This window comes from Lactuca virosa, chromosome 9 (genome assembly GCF_052849685.1).
Source record: "Lactuca virosa cultivar CGN04683 chromosome 9, Lactuca_virosa_CGN04683_v6, whole genome shotgun sequence".
In the NCBI taxonomy this organism is placed as follows: domain Eukaryota; kingdom Viridiplantae; phylum Streptophyta; class Magnoliopsida; order Asterales; family Asteraceae; genus Lactuca; species Lactuca virosa.
Window position 1 is genome coordinate 70,426,223 of NC_136434.1, and position 20,835 is coordinate 70,447,057.

The 20,835-nt window shown below is 39.0% G+C and overlaps 1 protein-coding gene across 1 annotated transcript; it reads right to left on the reverse strand.

The window, feature by feature from the left end:
• Positions 1-1,309: 1,309 nt before the first annotated feature.
• Positions 1,310-2,846, reverse strand: LOC145139367 (serine/threonine-protein kinase 54-like). Its single transcript, XM_079073214.1, has 7 exons — positions 2,630-2,846; positions 2,402-2,523; positions 2,128-2,211; positions 2,012-2,079; positions 1,722-1,899; positions 1,596-1,621; positions 1,310-1,514 (listed from the first exon to the last, which is right to left on the reverse strand). The coding sequence occupies exons 1-7, from the start codon at positions 2,844-2,846 to the stop codon at positions 1,310-1,312; spliced, it is 900 nt and encodes a 299-aa protein (XP_078929340.1).
• Positions 2,847-20,835: the final 17,989 nt, after the last annotated feature.

Below are 20,835 nucleotides of genomic sequence, written 5' to 3' on the forward strand. Positions count from 1 at the left end.
TCCTACTACAGCTACATTTGATAATCAAAATGGAGGATCAAAGTGTATTAGTTAAAATAAAAAGGGGGAAATTGTTGTATGGGTAAAATATAAGGAATTTCCTTAAATTTTAACCAACTCTGGAGAATAGGTGAATAATTTAGCACTCCATATGCTATAACCACTTATGAATTTGATTTCAAGAATTCAGCAACTTCAATATGCAAGTGAGAATTTCGAGATTCTAGATCTAACATGATAAAAGTCAGTGTAAATCTATAGAAAAACAAAAATAGAACCACAAACATTCGCTTTTCACAAAAGTCATTTTTTAGATATATTATTGTAGTATATAAAATATAAGATTCGTAATACTTATTATGTAAGTATGATACTTTTAGCGTATTTTTTATGAAATAATATACATAATAATTTTATTGTATTTTATATAATTGAAGAAAAAAGACTCTACATATTTATATGTTACCAGTTTATAACTCGTGGGAACCACGGTTACAAAATTAATTAAACTTTTATAGTAAAAACTCAAAATTATTAATTACTTATTTTAAAAAAATTATTAATTAAGAGATTTTTTTAATTATATAAAATTATAATCATTGATTTAAATAAATATATAAAATCACATCACTTTATAATTTATATTAATTTTATTTTTATTTTTATTTTAATGTTATTAATTTAATGTAATAAGTATGAGAAATTTAAATTTTGAAATTTGAAATGGAAAATCAATAGGTTGACAAGTGACATGTATTAATTAAATTAAAAGACATAATAAGATGACACATGACAAAAAAAGAAAAAAAAAATATACATTAATTAGAAGACCTAATATGGTGACACATGTCAAAAGGAGAATAAAACTATTTTTTTATTAGAATAGGGATAACTGTATTCACATAATTTATCGTTTTTCTATTCTTATAACTCGCACATTATTAAATGTTGTTCGCCAAAAAATACAACGTATGCGTAAAAATAATAAAGTTAGACATGACTTTATAAAACATTTCACATAGATGATGATATGAACATAAAACAAAACTTTAGACGAAAGCTAATCACTCAAGAAAGTTAACGGTAAAATATTTTTATTAAACATGTATAATATTAAAAAAGGCCTTTGATAGATTCACCATCATGGAAAATCTAATATGACAATGTATAGCGCCCATGTACAACATAAAGTTAATAGACTATAAACCCTTACTTATCATAGTGTGACATAAACACTAACTAGAGAGTGATCAGTACTGTTTATGACCCTAAAACATAACTAAAACATACTATATGACGTAACAATATATCATCTTCTAAGCTTGAATAACTTGAACCAACCCTCTGGATGTCTCCACCTCGATTGCAACTCTTGTGATTTTTTAATTTCTTCTAATATAACCACCACCTCTTTCATCTCCGGCCTCTTTGTGGGGTCCGTGTCCCAACATTGTTCCATCAATTTAGCCAACGATCTTGGACAATGCCTCGGTATACTTGGTCTCGATCGTATACTGTAATCAAACAACGTCTTATTAATTTCCATATGAATTTGTTACCCAAAACAAAAATATAAAAAATATATATATACTTACCTTGTATATATCAGGTGTGAGAATCCCTAAATCATACGTATAAGCAGTATCACAACAATATATCTCCCACAAGCATATCCCAAAGCTATAAACGTCGCATTTACGCCCGCGTGGATGTTTGCTTACCAACTCAGGAGCCATATAACCGCGAGTCCCCCTTTCACCACATGTGATCAAAAGCTCTGGTGGTTCAATTTCTGATTCTCCGAAATCCGCAAGTTTGATTGTCTGTTTTTTGTCGATTAGCATGTTCCCCGGCTTCACATCACGGTGAATTACTTTTTGAGAATGAAGGTAACTCAACCTGTACAAAAGATCATACATATATAATATTTAGCGATTTGGATTTTGAAAATTGAAGTTAAAGATTGAGAACATTAATTAATAATCATATATGCTGTTGATTTCATACGTACCCTTTAGCAATATCAATAGCAAATCGAATGACAGTTTTGTAAGGCAGCTTCTTGTCTTGGTGCTTGAGCTTCAATAGATAAGATCTAAGGGATCCTCCTTTTAACTATTCGGAGACCACACAGAAGTTGTTTTCAGGTTTCGGGTTCTTGATCTTGTGCCGGCTACCTGACGTGATCATGGACATGGTTGCTCCGATCATCTGAAAATTTTATAGTTTATAAGAATAATTAGATGGTGATATTTGATTGCATGTAAGTAGGCCATGAATGCATGCATGTATATATCGTATTCGACTATATATGCTATTCGATTCTTGTTATACATTATGCATGATTTGTATATATCGCGTACTAATTAATTACTATATATATATCCAAAAACAAACTTACCTTAGTTACGTTTGGATGATCAAGATTTTTCCACACTTCAACTTCTTCCATTAAACCTAACTTAACGATCCCCATTGAATCTTCCGAAATCTTCTTTTTACCATTATCATCAAGAACTTTCACTGAATAACGCAAACAAACAACTAATCAAATATCTAAAACATGACATGAAACGCCATTAAAATCGTGAAAGAGAATATACACACGAGAAGTACTCAAGAACATTACCTGCTACAGTTTGGCCTTTGTAGGAGCCCTTATACACAACACCTTCACTTCCATGACCGATAACTTTGCCGACAACAAGATTTTGAGGATCGATGGTTTCTTGCCATTGTCGTTGTCTTTCAGCGATTATACATTCAATTTCATGAGATTGCATGAGCAGATTCTGTTGTTGCTGATGACTCTTAAACTGGTTGTGCGTGAGTTGCTGTTGATCCATTACGTCGACTGTTTTCTGGGGTTCGTCCATGCAGGAAAGGGTTTGATGGGTTGTTTGCGATTCAAGTAATTAATATTTTCCCACAGTTAATCAATTGATCACTTGATTCACTTCGGTATATCACAAGTACTGTAGATATATTATATATATACTCAAGAAATTACGTACCAGTTACGTACAAGTTTGGTCTAATTTCTAATCCGGCCCGTAAATTTGTAAATTATTGTAGAAATTGGTCATTGTAGTTTACTATAAGTTGCAAGTTTGGTCCAAATATATTTTAAGACTTGAATTTTTGTTGGAGGGACTATATATATCCGCAAACGAAATGCACAAGGATGACTTCGAGAGTTTATTTTATTTTAGTTTATAAAATAGGTTATTTTTTAAAACATTTGGTAGAAATATGAAATATGTTCGTTTGAGAAAAATTATTTCAAATATATTGGTGAAATATGTTCGTTTGATAAAAATTATTTCTAATATATTGGTTTTGATGGGCCAAATTTTGATCTAATATTTTGAACTCTGGGATAAATATTTTAACTTTTTATATGTTATTAGGTTATAACATGTAAACTATACGGTTCATAAAATATAATAATATAGAGTATAAAAATCATAATTATTGATCATAATTTTCAAACACTTGTTTTCATACAACATTAGATGTTTTTTAGTAAGTCAAATGATCGTTCACTTTATTTAATATGCAAAACATTATAATAAAAATAGATTTCTTTTATCAATTTTAAAAATATGGACAGTAAAGTGAATTTACTAAAAAATAAAATAAAAAAATAAGGTACATAACTATCTGCTTACCAAAACCATGACAAATATTCAATAACAATGTCAATCATTTCCCTTTCACACATCATATATACAAGGATATAGGAAGCCAAAAAGATCAAAGCATATTTTCCTTACATGCTCAAAATCAAAGCAAGTGATCACTTGAAACCCAAAAATTGGCCTTTCACGTAACAAAGCAAACCAAGTGACACAAAATCAAAAAATGTAATTATTGTACGTTATCCTTTCATGCAAAAACAGCTTACACGTGACAATACCAAAAAAAAAAAAAATGTTAACAGAAATAATCAATATGTAAAATTTTTAATAGAAATTGTGTATGCATAAAACACATATAAATGGTATGTATTTTAAAAGTGAATAGATATAGTCCATGTCAAAAAAAAAGAAGCTTAAATAGTCCATATTAAGGAAAATGCACAAATGGGCTATGTTTGACCAATATTAAGTATACAGGTACAAGTTAAAACGACATAAAAAAAATACAATCATTAATTATAATTTTGCGAACATTTATTTTAATATATAATTTGATGTTTATCACTATTTTTAAAATGGTTAATATAATTATTTCATTTTTGTTTAATAAAATATAAATAAATGGTTGCTGATATAATGGGATTGACATTTATTCAAAAATTTCGAATCCATTCATGTGCTAATTATTAGGGATAAATAGTTATTGCATTTTTTGGTTAATAAAGTATGAATAAATAGTTGCTGATATAATGTGATTGCCCTACCATTCAAATGGTAATTTCGAATGAAAAAATAAAATAAAAAACGGTATGATAGTAACCTTATCCGTTGAATTAGGTTCCAATTTGTGGTGATAAAGATTTTTTCTTTTTTTGTTATATAATAATAATAATTATAGTAGTTTGCTGATATAACGATACATATACTAATTCAAAATTGAGTTCCAATTAGATTTTTTTAGAACGGAGCATTAACATTAAAACTAGCAAAAGCTAAAAATTACATAACAAGAGTATGAAGGGAAGGACATTTCACCCGATCTAACCACTTACACTAACTTAGGAACTCTAGCTTTAATCCAAAAGAAAGACTGAGATTGAATGAAGTCCTAAAGAAAAGATTTTAAAAGTTTATGATTAATAAACAAAAGAGAATTACGAAAAGACCAAATCAACCAAAACATAATCAAGGAAGCAGCATCCAAACATCTGATAGGATTTAGGTAAAACAAATAAACTTAAATCCCTTAAGTTCACATACAACCTAAAGATCTATATTTTCATTATTGAACCTGTAACTATGAACATGAAATAAGAAACCCTAGGTATATTTCGAAAACATAAAAGGGTTTAGGATTACATACCTTATTGTTATTATAATAAATAACAAGAATTCTTTCTTTGTAGATCTCTTGGAAGCAAGCACCACAGTTGTTGTGCATCTAATGGTTCACACCCAAGCTAGCAAGAGGAAAAACTATAGAAAGAGGAAAGAGGATATTAGAATTTAGGCTATCTCTCTAGAGGTATGAGTGGCCGAAAATGCAAGGCTTAGGTGTTTTTTAATAGTGGTACAAGGAAACCCTGATTTGAATATTAAATTAATATTTCAAATCCGATATTTCTCTCATTTCTTATTTATCCACATGGGATATTCTAGAAACCCTAGAATACCCCCTTCAAAACCATCCACCACCTATGGTGGAAGGTTCTTGAGCCTTTTGTTCAACTATTGAACAATTGCACTTTGGACCCTGAATTTTTAACTAATTCCATAAATCCCAAAATTAATTCTAATTAATTTCTGATCAATTATTAATTAAATAATAGTTTTTCTAATTAATATATTATTTCCAAAATATATTAATAAACTATTTATTTCAATTTATTAATCATATAATAAATTAATCTCTCTCTCTCTCTCTCTCTAAAACTCATCATGTCCAATTGCTAGGTTTGAGGGCAACCCAAAAGGACTGTGCTACTATCAATTCAAGTATATAACAATTATAGTTATGGGCTTAGACACCTAATCCAACAGTCTCCCACTTGGATAAGTCTATAACTATAATTACTAGTATACCTTCTGAATTGATCAACAAATTGTAGCTTCCGAAAGCCGCTGCCGAACTCTGACCCAGTCACTTACGCGTCCTAAGATAAGTGATCATATAATCCTTCGTTCTGCAAGATATCATTCGGACATGAGACATGGAATAGAATCAATCTCATTGTCCAAGACTTTGTTTCCCGATTTCTGATTTGTGATGATATAGCTCTTCTAATCGAATACATCAATTTAGTCCTGGTTGGGCCCAACACTATAAGTCAACACCAAATCACCGAGGGGCCCAAATATATCTCTTTTTCCCGATAGGGCAAAAGGAACGAATAAACTTTAAATCATATGTTTGCATCTTTTACTCATCAAATCATGCATTATAATACGTTTTATAACATCAAGTTACTCATATGTTTACGCATTACCAATGTATAACCGACCTTTTATATTATAACTCATATATCTCTGATTCAAGATCATAAGATATTATCGTCTCAGAATTATTCGTGATAGAATCAATGAAGTAATTTTCTGAGCGTAGGTTTATCCAATATTTAAATCTCCATTTCTAAGTACTCATGAACATTGCATCAATACTATTGCTATGTCTAACTCCCTTAGACAATCTACAATCCAATTCATGATAGTTTTAATTCACTACTTACTTCCAAAAGTACGACCGACCGTGGAATTTGAATAATCATATTATTCACGAAGTAAAACATGCAAAACGAAACATAAGAATAAACAATTGACAAAAGGCAGTATACAAACTCATAAATAATTCTCCATTATTTAATCACCAAAAAATTAATTACATTTATTTTATTACAAGTTTCAAAATAACTATCTAACTACCAAAACTAATATCATCTCTCGGAACAATGCTCCTAGCATGCTGACTGTGTTTAACCCTACTCAGAGCCTTCGTCAAAGGATCTGCATGATTCTCTTCTGATGATATCCTCTTCACGATAAGGTGACCTTCTTCTACCCTATGTCTGATGTAATGGTACTTTCCATGATCTCTTGGTTCCTTAGTCAAGGCAACCGATCCTTCATTATCGCAGAAAAGTTCCATTGGCTCCTGAATGGTGGAGACAATTTCGAGGTCACCGATGAAGTTCTTCATCCAAGCCGCCTCCTTTGATGCTTCACTTGCAGCTATGTACTCTGATTCGCAGGTTGAATCAGCCACCACGTCCTGTTTGGAAGTTAAAAGTCAAGTGATAGAGAATGTCATGTATCTTAGGTTACACTTAAGGACAGAGGATGATAGATGGAAGTTAAAATTCAAGTGATAGAGAATGGAGTGGAACTTGTTAAGTCCCTTTTTAATTGTATTGATGTAATTCTTATTTGCTTGTTATGGTTGTATTGATGCTTAATGGTAACACCCAATGTTTTAAATTTGTGAATGTTTTTGTGGGACGGGTTTTTGTTAAATGTGGGTTAACACCCGAATGTTTTTAAAACCATAGCATTTTAAAGTTTAAAAAAGTTTGAAAATTTTGGGGTGTTACATGAGGGATTAAATGGGGCTTGAAATTGCGTATTTATAGGGCAAGTTTCGGGGAGGTGTGTCGCGCCCAAACCAGAGGCACGTTGCACCCTGGCTCTGGTCGGCTGCTCTCCTCGTGACACATGGCATAACTTCGTTGGACCTACGTGGACCCCTTCTAGAAGTGCGCACCGAGCCTCGTATGTGTGGCGCTTTTCGCGAAACTTCAGAAAATCATAGCTTTCTCATACAAGCTCGGTTTTCGACGTTCCTTATACCTATGTGTAGCTGTAACACCCATAAAAATCGTGCCAAATTTAAACTTTTAAAACATTTCAAAACCATTAATCATTACAAAATTTGTTTTCAAAATGTATAATATCAGAGTATCCCAGAATCAAAACATAAAATCATAAAGTGTGAGGAGCGGTACGATCATGCCTTCGCCTTCCCGCGATCATCAAAAGTACCTGAAACAATAATCGATAAATGTAAGCTCGAAGGCTTAGCTGGTTACCCCCAAAATACCAACGCCATAAGCATATCAATAACATATAAACAAACAGCATGCATTATGAGCCATCAGTCTGACTGGACCGAATCCCGGTCCTCAGTCTATCTGGACCACTCTCCGAGCCCTCAACACGTCTGGACCGCCCTCCTCGGGGCCTTCAGCCTATCCGGACCACTCGATGGGCCTTCGGCCTGACTAGATTTGCCCGGCCCGGGCCTGCAGTCTACCCGGTCCGCCCAGGGTGTCTTATCCTACTGCACACAGCAGGACCTGCCTCAACCCTTTCCCCAAACCAATAAACATGTGCACATAAATATCATACGCTAGCATGCAATAACAAATATTCATATAGATCTAGTCGATCTCTAACATGGCAACCATCCTACAACCAGGATATCAATCTAACAGATTACTAGCATAGCAACCATCCTAAATCCAGGATGAAATCTAACATATCAACCATCATAATCCAGGATGAAATCTAACATAGCAACCATCCTGAACCAGGATGTAAATCATAAAGGGTCGGCCTTGGTGCCGTAGACCCTGTTGATATAGCGAGGAGAACTCACCTCACAACTGTCGCACTGAAATGATAAGCTCAAGCTCTCGAATCACCGACACGAACTCCACCACCTATAGTTACCATAAAACCATTTCCTTGAATTTCCAAATTACCAAAATACCCCCAGATGTCAAACTGGTCAACCCTTGGTCCAAGTCAAAGTCAACGATCCATGTTGACCCAACTCGTCGAGTGCAGCTAGCAACTCGTCGAGTTCCTTAAGAGTTCAGAAGGTCATAAAACCCTCACTGACTCGCCGAGTTTCCGACCAACTCGTCGAGTCTAAGCGTGTCCAAAAGTCGGGAAAACCCTAGTTGACTCGCCGAGTCACCCTACTGACTCGCCGACTCCATGCAGAAGTCCTTGCACGACAATCTTCATCGGACTCGCCGAGTTGACCATGCAAATCACCGAGTCCCTTCAGTCCATTATCCATTCAGATGCTTTTTAAGCCATTTTAAGGTTCCATACTGCAGATCCAGCTTCCCAAGGCATGTTTATCACGTAAAGTTGCAAGCTTTACGTGCATGCAAGACTCATAATATCAAAACCAAGCTTGCAATGGATTTTTACACTTAAGGATAGGTTCATACTTGCTAAAGCTGAAAGCTTTATGGACTTAGAGACCAAAGAGAGTTCAGATCTGAAGTTACAACTTCAGATCTTAGCTCATACCCAAGAATAACTTCTTAATATGCTAGAAAAGCCCTAATCTTTAACCAAATGAGATCTAGAATGAAATGAGGTCAAGGTAACGACTTGATACCTTCCAAAAGATGCTAACTGAGGTAGATTTCAGATCCTTACACGTTCCTTGCTTCCAGCCACTTGCTCTTAAAGCTCTTCTCACTAATGTCCACCTTCCAAAGCTTGAAACACACAAGAATGAAGCACACACATGGATTAGGGTTTGCTGGACTCTCAAGAGGCTATAAGGGGGCTAAAGGAGGCTAATGATCCTTTAAATAGGGTGCAAAACCCCGAAAATTAGGGTTTCATCCTCCAGCTCCTACTCGTCGAGTCCTATCTTGGACTCGACGAGTAGGTCACTTAAACACGTGGCCCAATCCTCTTCTACTCGACGAATCAGGGCATCCAACTCGTCGAGTAGACCTTGCAATTTGTGAAAATTTAATCCATAAAATTATTACCTGAGATTCGGGGCGTTACAATTCTCCCCCACTTGAACTAGACTTCGTCCTCGAAGTCTGCTGCGGTGAACAACCCCGGATAATGTTCTTGCATTTCCGCCTCCAGCTCCCACGTCCACTCGGACCCTCTTCGGTGCTCCCACTGTACCTTTACCAAAGGTATCTTCTGTGTTCCGCAGAACCTTCATCTTCCTCTCCAGAATGGCCACGGGCCTCTCAACATAATTCAGGCGCTCATCGACCTGAATGTAATCCAATGATACTACTGCCTCCTCATCCAGAATGCACTTCCGCAATTGCGAAACGTGAAAGGTGTTGTCGATCCGACTGGGCTCCTCTGGTAGCTCTAACCTGTATGCCACCTTGCCAACCCTGGCAACGATCCTGAACGGCCCAATGTATCAGGGACCCAATTTTCCCTCTTCCTGAAGCGAACCTTTTGTGCTGACAGGATAAAGCGTCCTTCAGCTCTCAAAATATCATACATAATCAACCAGCTAACAAGTACGAACACTCATACCTGGCCCAATCAGCCTCGGGCTGGAATACCAGGCATGCCTATGACGGGTCCAGTCATCCCTAGGATGGAATACCCTCGTGTCATACACATATATTTGGCCAAATCAACCCTCGAGTTGGAATACCAAACATATCAGGTCCAATCAATCATAGGGCCCGGTCATCCTCAGGATGGAATACACTAGATTGGAATACCTCTAAGAACATAACTCAGGTCTACTCATATCTTGAGATCCAAGGATCTATCCTTGCATCTCATCCACAATCCTCTGATTCGTCACAACCAAGTGCAACTCCCCCGAATCTCTACAATACATCCAATCTGAACGCGCTCCTACCAGAGACATAACCAACACAATCTCTACGCCCACAGCCTATGACTGGAATACCTTTACATGGTCCTCAGCATAGGTCTGGATTGCCTCTGAGCCCACAACATGAGTCTGGTATGCCTTCTCTGACCCTCAGATCATGACTGGAATGCTCCCGATACCCTATCGACACCGCTGTCGTCACTTCAGATGTCCAACACTCCATCCTGGAGGTACTCACCTCCTCCATTGCCTAAGAAGGCCTAATCAATGTCCTTCACAACACCAACAAGTGTCACAGTGCTGAAACCTCACCCTACACTATCCACTTGCAGAAGAAGTTGCTACCCCATAACCCATATACACTCAGAACCTGAACATATAATTAACAAAACCCATACAAAGTCTTCAGCATACTCCATCAGCATGTTCAATACTTGGGGACAGATCTACTGATTGCTATAGCATAGCAACATACTCAATACCCGCACATAGATCTACTAACAAATAAAGAGTCTTCAGCATGACTGAACCGCCTCTCCAGGCCTTCAGTCTGCCTGGACCACTCTAAACTGTGGAGCATCTCCCTCGACCACCCCTCCTGGTGATCTTTCCCATGCAGAATGTTCTCACCCACTTGGGGTTTCGAAATCCTGATCCATTCCGTGGACTCTAACCCCGGCCTAACCCTAGGCCTCATGTCGATCATCTACCCTCTCGGAAATCCGTTGTCTGTACCCTGACCCGCATGTCAACCACATATGCTAAATAACTCGCACACTCATGCTGAATGCATTGCCGAGCCCTGGCAGCTAACAAAACCCTCCATCTATCAATCCAAAAAAAACCCACAGAGTCGAGCATACCCTCGACCAAAAACTCGAACTGAACTCAATACATGACTAGAACTCCAACCTGGTTCCCCAACTTCCGCTATCAAGCACCAAGAAGACGTGCTTCTTATGCTGGGGAGTTTTACCAAACCCCTAACCAACACAACCCTCAAACCAAGCAGCCACTGGGGCCTCCATTCTCCCTGTCGGGTTGTGTAACTTATCCCGTTTCAAAACCTCTCCCACTTCTGCATCTCGGGGTAACTCTCCCCCACTTAGATTCGACTAAGCCTTCACAATACATGAAAATTGGAGGATTCCCAATCCTTCTTACTTCCAAACGATCGATCCGATGACAACCAACTCTTTCTACCTAGCACTCCATTACTAGCCCATCCCAATTGATCACACACTTCTAAGAACCAGATGAACACTTCTTCTATCGCAGTGAAACCGACAATCACTAATGCTTGAATGATCCCATACTCAAATCCTGAGGACCAAAAGACAGATACTCCAACTAATACCTCATCAACGAGCTACTTCCTTTGGCGCCTTCATCCGCCAATCAATAACGATTACTAAAACCACTGATTCCTGACAATACTGAATAACCATCCTGTGGAACCCTGTCCGCAGACCTCCCACATAATACCTCTTTTCCAAAGGTGCTCCAAACAAGTCTCCCGCCTCGGGTTCTAGAAATCATTTCATTCAGGGTTCGCACCCTGACTCACCCACCCGCTCAAACGTCCACAGCTGAATTGCAATAGCTGAAGCAACCTCTGCCCTAAACCGGGCTACAAACTACTCCCAAGACAAAGTCTACAATCCCAAAAGTGCAATAGGCCACACAATCAATCCTTACCGCCTGATACAAGAGATCCAAGGCAAACCGGACCTCACAAAATACTTATGCCACATCGACCCACCTTCGCTCACCGGCGCTAAAATAATATCGCCAATCCCTGCAACCAACTGACCCCGAGCTGGAATACAGCCTGATCCTGGGGTCACAAGCCTTCTCACTCCTTCGAGCTCGAAAAACTGAAAGGGGACAACCCTTGCCATAGATGATAAAATTCTAATCAACCACTCTACTTCTCATCCTCTAATGAATCCCTAAACTCTAATCACCTACAATCCTTTGATAATAAATTTCTCCTGACACCTCCAATGGCCTAAAAACTCATGAAACTTCGCAACACATAGATAAGACAGAACAGACAACTAACCTGAAATTACTGCTTATCCATACTCAACAATATTCCAAGACGAAATAAATACCGATCACGGACGATTTGACCATAATATTATTACAGAATGGGGTTTTCCAGTTACATATCAGAGACTTCTTGTGGCTCGACCTTGACCTCCCGAGGAACGATGACAGCTGGAATCTGAATTCCTTCCGTCCTCAACGCAGGACAGTTGGACCTGAAATGACCTGGCTGGTGACAATGAAAGCATATCTGATCCTTCTTGCAATCCCGTTGCACATGCCCTCTCTCCCCGTACTTGTAGCACCTGAATTTGTGACAAGCAAATCTATGGGTTCCCCCATACTTGCCACACACCTCCTTACCCTCCTGACTTCTAGTACTTAGGTTAGTTGTCTCCAACTCTTCGTCCTCTGCTGAAAAGTCCCTCCTCCTCTTTCCTAGTTATGACCCCACCACCGACACTCCCCCAGTAGTCATCCCGGTAGCAACATCTCTCACAGATTGCAATGCTGCAACTTGCTCCTCGAACTTGGCGATCAACCTGGCGGTGACCCGGTCCACGACACCGAACAATTCTTCTCGCAAAATCTGAGAAACCTCCACGGAAATCATCTCCCGTATCTGATCGACAGACAATATTGGCCTATCCTGGCCACTCGCTCCCGGTCCTGATCCAGATCCCGCCTCAAATCGATTCGCCATCACTATACTGAACATATACCAGGAAGATATCAAATAATCTGCATACACGATGGGGAATCTACTCCCAACCAAACCCTAGGGGTTGTAACTTCCTTGACACGCGTATGGGTCCTATGCTTTCAGTAGTACGGGACCATACTACCTTCCACACCTACCCATATTTGTCTCAAGTATCACCACAACACCCTACAATATACATATACATAGCGAGCGCTAAATCCTCACTCCTAGAGGAATGAAAAATTTCTCATAACTGGCCTCCCGGCCTCTCACTACCCACCCATCCACCAACTGCCACACGACCCTCCATTGGTGCATGTTAACTATTGCATGAATACAATCACATACCGCACGGCTTAAACAATCTTAGACTAAAAGATTTAATCCCACAACGGTTGGACTCAGATAAGAGCTGCGCAGCAGGACCAAATCCCTTACCCTAAGACCATTTAACCCATGTAGCATGTGACTTAGAGTATTCACCCAATAGTTAGTTCACACGCGAAAGAGTCACAAATAATCAATGAGGTTCTCTACATAAGATAAGGCATCAAAGATCAGAAAATTCTATCATACGATTCCTGAGGATCCCTATATTATTACTAGCATGCTGTTCTAACATATCACATAATCAAATAACTTGTATGGTATTTTGGGCTACTTACTGGCTCCGGCTGATCGTACATCCTGCATCCTACTTTACTTATTTTAAAAACCTTTTTGAAAAAAAATCATTTTAAAAATTCTTTCCTTGATTTGAGACTGGAGTTACACGAGTGTTCCTCCAATTCACTCAAACCAAGGCTCTGATACCAACTTGTAACACCCAAAAATTTCAAGCCAATTTAAACTTTTAAACATTTCAAACCATTAAAATCATTACAACTTTGTTTTCAAAATGTATAATATCAGAGTTTTCCCAGAAACATAAACAAATCATGAGGAGCTGTATGATCACGCCTTCGCCTTGCCGCGATCCCCTGATGTACCTGAAACAATAAACTAAAATTGTAAGCCCGAGAGCTTAGTGAGTTCCCCCAAAATACCGATACACTGCACATAACACATATATAACATAACATCATGTACTGGGTCCACAACTTTACAGACTGGATTACCTCCTGGGCCCACAGTGTGAGTCTGGATTGCCTTACGGGCCCACAGCTCACATCTGGCTTGCCATCGAAACAGTCACAAACAATCAATTGAGGTACTCTACATAAGATAAGGCATCAAATATTAGGCAATTCTATCATACGATTCCTGAGGATCACTATCTTATTACTAGCATGCTGTTCTAACATATCACATAATATCAAATAACTTGTATGGTATTTTGGGGTCTACTTACTGGCTCCGTGTAACATCCCGTGTATTAAAAATAAATAAATAGATCAGGGTTAATGTGAATAATAATCTTAAAGTAAATAATATTTAGCGGGGTGTTGGTGTTGTGGAGCTAATTGATTTAATTTTTGGATTTTTAGGGTTAGAAGAGTATGTTCTGGATTTAATTGAGAAGGGTTTCAGAAGTCAGGGTGTGTATGGTAAGTTTTGGACCTAAATTGAAAGAAATTTATTGAATCAGGGGCTAAAGGGTAACTTTTGAATTTGCATTGAAAATAATTTAGTGGGGAGGGACCAAAAGTGTTTAATGGGCAGCATAGTTTGGAATGGACACGAGTGTAAACCCGTATCCTTCTTTTCCTTCCATTCCGATAGGATAATGAAACCCTAACCCTACACCATGGTATATCGGATGCCACCATCCCATTGTAGCACCTTCGGCCGCCGCGAGTGAGTTCCCAACCGCCACCCATCCTTTCCTCGCTATACCGACCAGGCGATGTGCCGCCTGCTGCCCCACAGTTGAGCGCCGCCTCATCCTGCTGCCGGAGACGGGATGTGAAACTGGAGAGAATCGTCAAGGACTATGAGGCATGATGTGTACATCGTGCGTGAGTCGGGAGCCACCGGAATCGCTTAGTAAGTCCAACCGCAAACCCACTTCCTCTTCCTTTCGTTCTTCGTTGTGAATTCGGCGTCATGAACGCCGACTGTGGTCGTAGGTGGCCTTAGGTCGTCGTTCTCATGCTTCCGGTTGTCGTCTTCCGCCCAAGGTGGTTGAGTTCTATGTGTTTACGTGATCAGGTCGTGTTTGTGAGGTTGTGTGTGGCTTTTCTCGGCTGGAAACCTAGGAGGGCCTGCCACCACCACCGTGAGGTGGTGACTGCCACCCATTTTCGTATTTCTCCCCCTTTTTCCGCCACCAGCCACTGTGGGTGGTGGCTGTGTGTGTATGTATATCATGTGTGAATTATTTATGCACTTTGTTGGGCAAGAACCACCACCACCACCACCACCATTCGAAATGGTGGTTGTCGCCGCCTGCCGCCGTGAGCCACCGCCGACCACCACTGCCCGAGGTGGCAGTGGGTGGTGCCCGGCCTAGTGGAACCCTAATTGGCCAATTGCTTATTATTGGACTGGGCTGGCTCGTTATTGGGCTAGAAACCCTAACTAGGGTTTAGAAAACCCTAATTTTGGGTTTGTTGGTTTGGGCCTATTGGGACCCGCTTTTGGACCAGTGGACTGAAGTTATGACTCATGTCGATTCAATTGTATGATGGCTTAGTGGAATAATGGACTTAATGGGTTAAGTCTCTAATGGGTTAAGTGAGAACACTTAACCCTAATCGTCATTTCATGTGGAAACCCTAATTTGTGTTGGGGCCTTTATATTAGGCTATCGATGGGCCATCCAAGATCAATCATGTAGACTAGAATATGTAGATGGACTTTAGGGTAAGGCCTACATGAGGTTTTGGGCCCAATTTGGAAAATTAGGCCATAGTTGGTCCTTTAGTGGACCTTGTGGACCCATTTGGTATTGGGCCTTGGTGGGCCCAATGGGCTTGGGTTATTTATGGGCCGGATTGGTGGACCATATTTAGACCTAATATTTAAAGGTTTGGTCTTAGATCCTAATGGGGTTAATTGTGGGTTTAGCTCAGTGTTAGAAGCCGGTGTACAACAACATCATTTATAGGATCCGTTCGCCATCCGAGGTGAGTCTTCTCACTATACTTACCTGTGTGGTGATTTGTGTGTGACCGGAGGGTCTTAGTACATTATCGACTGGAGGGTCTTAGTACATTATCGATCAGAGGGTCTTATTTGTTATAATGTGTTATCGTGCATACTATCTTTGTGACTTATGTTGTTATAGTAATCTGTGTATATGTTGATCTTATGTGTTTATTTTATTTGAATACTGTGATATATTGCATTGTGTGGTTTATGCCATGTATTATTATGAGTATCAAAGTTAGGACCGGAGGGTCCACAGAGTTTGGACCGGAGGGTCCATCAGAGTTATGGGACTGGAGGGTCCCACTGAGACACATTTGACCAGAGGGTCTTATCTGAGTATAGCCATGAGAGGCTGATGAGATATGAGTGGTATTTTGGGGAACTCACTAAGCTTCGTGCTTACCGTGTTATGTGTATGTGTTTTAGGTACTTCTCAAGGATCACAGGAAGGTGTCGGATTGATTGTACACACGAGATGGAGTTATGTTTCTGAGGACCCTGGATTTTATTCAAACAATTAAGAACATGTGTTTTAATAATTTGACATTTTGGGGATGTTGTGATATGTGCTGATGTGATTTATGTGAATTTAAAAATGAAAAATTTGTATGAAAATTTACGGTGTTACAAGTTTGTATCAGAGCCTTAGTTTGAGGGATTCGGATGCACCTTCGGGTATGTCTGGACTCAAACTGAGGATTTGAGAAAAAATTTCAAAAGAAATGATTTTCTAAAACGAGCAAGAGTTTATAAGAGAAAAACAAGAAGGAGAAGTGTGTACAATCAGTCAGAGCCCGAACGGTGATTTCCCAAAATACCCCTACTTATTTGTGTTATGAGTTATTATTGAGATATTAGTGATGCATGTCAGAGGATAGGCTAGGTATTTCATATTTTAGGGCTAGAGTTGTCTGATTTGTGACGCCTTAGCCTAGGAAGTGCTATTGATTGATATTATCTGCTATTTGCTATGTGTATGTGTTGAGTAAGTGTACCTAGCAAGAATCTTTTAGAGAGAGCTTTGAGTGGAGGAGTAATCTAGGAGAGATACCTAGATGTGCATTTGAGGAACCTACTGAGAGAGTAGTGAGATACCCACGAGAGGTAGGGTTGCCTAGGTTCAGTAATACCTTTTAGAGTGCGGATAGAGCAAGTGGAGTTGTATGCTCGAGTGGTTTTTACGTGTTGATGGAGGTGATTCGATGCTCGAATGCTGCTTGCTTTGTGCTTTGTGAAACTCTTGATGATGGGAGACAGCTACTAAGCAAATATGACAATATTCAGGAGGTAGATGGCTGGCATCATGAGGAGTTCTTCAGCAGCTGATGGTAGAGAAGTGTGGGAACCTAGGAAGAGCCTAGGGAGTGACTTTAGTCAGATGAGTACGCTGTTTAGAGGAGAGTATTCGCTGGAGAGCGAACTTGTGTAATGGGACTGGTGATCGAGAAGGTTGAGCAGCTACTTAGGAAATATGGGACGATCCTTGTGGAAGGTATGGGTAGATGTGGAAGGTATTATGGGCCCGTACTACTGAAAGCAGAGGACCCATACTCGAAATAAGGAGAATTCTAGAGGTTCTAAGTAGCAGGATGAGGAGAAATAACATGGTTCGGGTACCATGATTTGTAGTAGAGTGTGCTTTCGCCTTTATCAGTTATCCAGTTGTAATTATTCAGACTGGGAGTGGGTATGGGAGATTGTGGGGCCAGAGGGCCATGTCGGTTGAGCTTAAATGGAGTATGCCTTGGTTGGGAAAATCTGAGTTTAGATCTCGAGGGTTTTGACTGGTGAGGTGCCAGTTCGATTCGCAAGACTCAAATAGGGGTGGAGATGCTGCATCGTAGAGGATTGCAGTCTGAGTTGAGTGGTAGGGAAATAGCTTGTGATGTCAAAGTTCTATATTGAGGATTATATTGTTCCCGTTTCCCATTTGGAGAGGATGGGTGAGTGAGTTTCTGATGTCAGATATTAGAGGAAGACCCTGTGGGGCACCAGGGAGTTGCGATATTGGCACTAAGAGTATTTTGTTGTATGAGAGCATTGAGTTACATTCTTATGCCAGGAAGGGTCATCAATGAGTACTGTGATCAACGAGGGCTCGAGTATGCCTTGCTTGAGTTGGTAAGTCGTATACCAGCAACTGTTTCAGGAAAACGAGAGGAGTATATCGGGATGACGACTTTTGTGGCTATGCAGCGTATCGACTGTGTGAGTGATGTCTCCCGTGCTATGTCGATTCTTACAGTGGGGTGATGATTGAGGATTCATAGAATGAAGAGTATGATGGTCCATTATTTCCAGAAAAGGAGGAAGTGCTATTCTAGGACCGCCAGGATAATTGCATGTGCAGCCGGACGAGGTTCTGTGTGACTGGATACAGTCACATTGGGAAGTTCCGAGGATTTCGTCTGAGATTCGGGATATACGGAGTTGCTTGGTCTTGCTTTGGAAGATCATCAAGTGTTACGTAGTACGTTCCAAGAGTCAAGTGTGACATCCCAAAATTTCTCGACCAAAAAAGACTGATTTAGTTTATGCTTTTAAAATAAAATCAGAGTAATCTTTTTTTAAAAGATGTTGCGGAATTTGTCCCCAAAACAAAACATGATAAAAATTTATCAAAACATTTCTTAAAGAAATATATATTTTCATTGTATATCTAAACCTCGAGATGTCATGTTACGATACATACCAAAAGCATAAACAATACATTATAAGACTTACAACAGTTATTTACAACTACTGGCCTATAATCCAAAATTCCCTCTTCATCATCCAAACTATGCTTTGGGTCCACTATCTGTAATATAAAAAGCTGAGTGGGTCAGGCTTGGGAGCCTGGTGAGCATATATATGGTTTTCAACCCACAAATAATAATAAATTGATTAATTTCATCAACCAACAATAAATTTATTAATTTCATCAACCAAAAATAACCCTGATTACCCGTTCCCGTTATCCTCACTTTACGTCCCTAAACACCTATCATAAGGGACCTAGCCTAAGGATTTTCATCGGGGTGACAAACACTGCTTTAGGGATTCCTCGGCAATTTATGTCAAATAAGGCAACCATGTGGGGGATGGAGTTTACCATTGAACACTAAGTTCACAAACACCTACAGGTTGCGAGCATGCTAGCGTTCCACTGGACTGTCTAGAAAGGTCCATGGTCGTCATCTATACTCCGCTAGATGACTACAACAACAACAACATCGAGGCCTCTCATCATTTTAACACACATCAACTATTTCATCTACCCATGTTATACCCAACATATTTGTAGATAAAAATACATATACAGTTTAAATCATTCTAAACATGTATAAAACATTCATTCAACACTCATCTCAAATAAACAAACAATATATATACACATAGCATACATTTTATAGAAAATACTTCATATCTATGTGTAAGATGAAAGTGACAACACACTCACCTTATTTAACGATAATCGGGCAACACTTCGTCTCTTTAAACAATCTTTTTCGATAAAACCGGGATGTTTTTCCAAAAACCGGGCTTCACGCGGGCAGAGTTCGTCTCGAAAACTTTTTTTCTTGGGATCTTCGGGTTCTCCGGGACTTGCTTACGATGCTAGGATGATATAATAGGCTTGGGGGTAATTTTTGCAATATAGAAGAAAGTATAGGGGTGAAAGGATGAAAATTGTAACATCAATTCGGCTGGCATCGTCCACTATTTATAGGGGCTGAACATTCGAGTTACGATGGGCGTAAATTGAGAGTACGTTGGGCGTACTCCTTCTTCAACCAGTATGCTGGGCGTACGAGGGGATCACATCAGACGCATCAAGGCTACGAAACGTGGATCTCATGCGAAGGAGTAGGGGAGGTGACGAACTCCGGAACACTTACACGAGTACGTTGGGCGTACTTCTGTACGCTGGGCGTACTCCGAATTTTCAATCTTCAAAAATTCATAACTTTCGCATACGAGCTCCGTTTTTGACGTTCTTTATATCCACGCGTAGGTGAGACTGTGCTCTACAACTTTCTTTTAGACTCCGTTGGCTAATTTTGATTTAATTTTTAAAGTTATATTTTTAACAGGCCGGGACAGGAAAAGTCCGTTAAAAATTCACAACTTCTTCATCCGACGTCCGTTTTCGTCTGTCTTTTTACCGTTGAACTACTATCAACAAGATCTTCGATTCTCGTTTAGGTTGTTTTGGCTAAAAATCACTCGAACTAAAATTCGAGTTTTGGGCTGCATAATTCTACGCTAAATCTTAGAAAATTCATAACTTCCTCATACGAAGTCAGATTTGGACGTTCTTTTTATGCACGCTCTCGGTTTAACGAACACTACGAATTTCATTTAGATCGCTATGGCTAAAAAGCACTTTATCGTAAATTCACTTTTTACATCATACAACGTCGTGTCGGTTCTGTCGCGAAACTTCGACAGGTCATAACTTCTTCGTTATAACTCGGATTCCGGTATTCTTTATATCTCTGGAATCCTTGTTTCAACCACGAAAACTTTCTTCATAGATATCGGGTTTATCTAATATTTATTTTCGACGCTTATTTTTTTATCCTTAATTCATTAAATTATAATAATTAAGCATAAAACACATAATAATCAAACAATACATCTTATTATTTCAAAACAAGTTACAAAGGTTGGCATAGACTATTACATCATCATTAATGCCTAGCCTAGAAACACGGGCGTTACAATTCTCTCCTCCT

What these genes read in the sequence shown, in the direction of transcription:
- LOC145139367 (XM_079073214.1), bottom strand. Translation starts at nt 2,846, where the DNA reads ATGGATCAACAGCAACTCACGCACAACCAGTTTAAGAGTCATCAGCAA. An exon ending in ATCATCCAAACGTAACTAAG is followed by an intron (nt 2,212 to 2,401) that starts GTAAGTTTGTTT and finishes TAAAATTTTCAG; the next exon opens with ATGATCGGAGCAACCATGTC. An exon ending in CTGAAAACAACTTCTGTGTG is followed by an intron (nt 2,080 to 2,127) that starts GTCTCCGAATAG and finishes TATCTATTGAAG; the next exon opens with CTCAAGCACCAAGACAAGAA.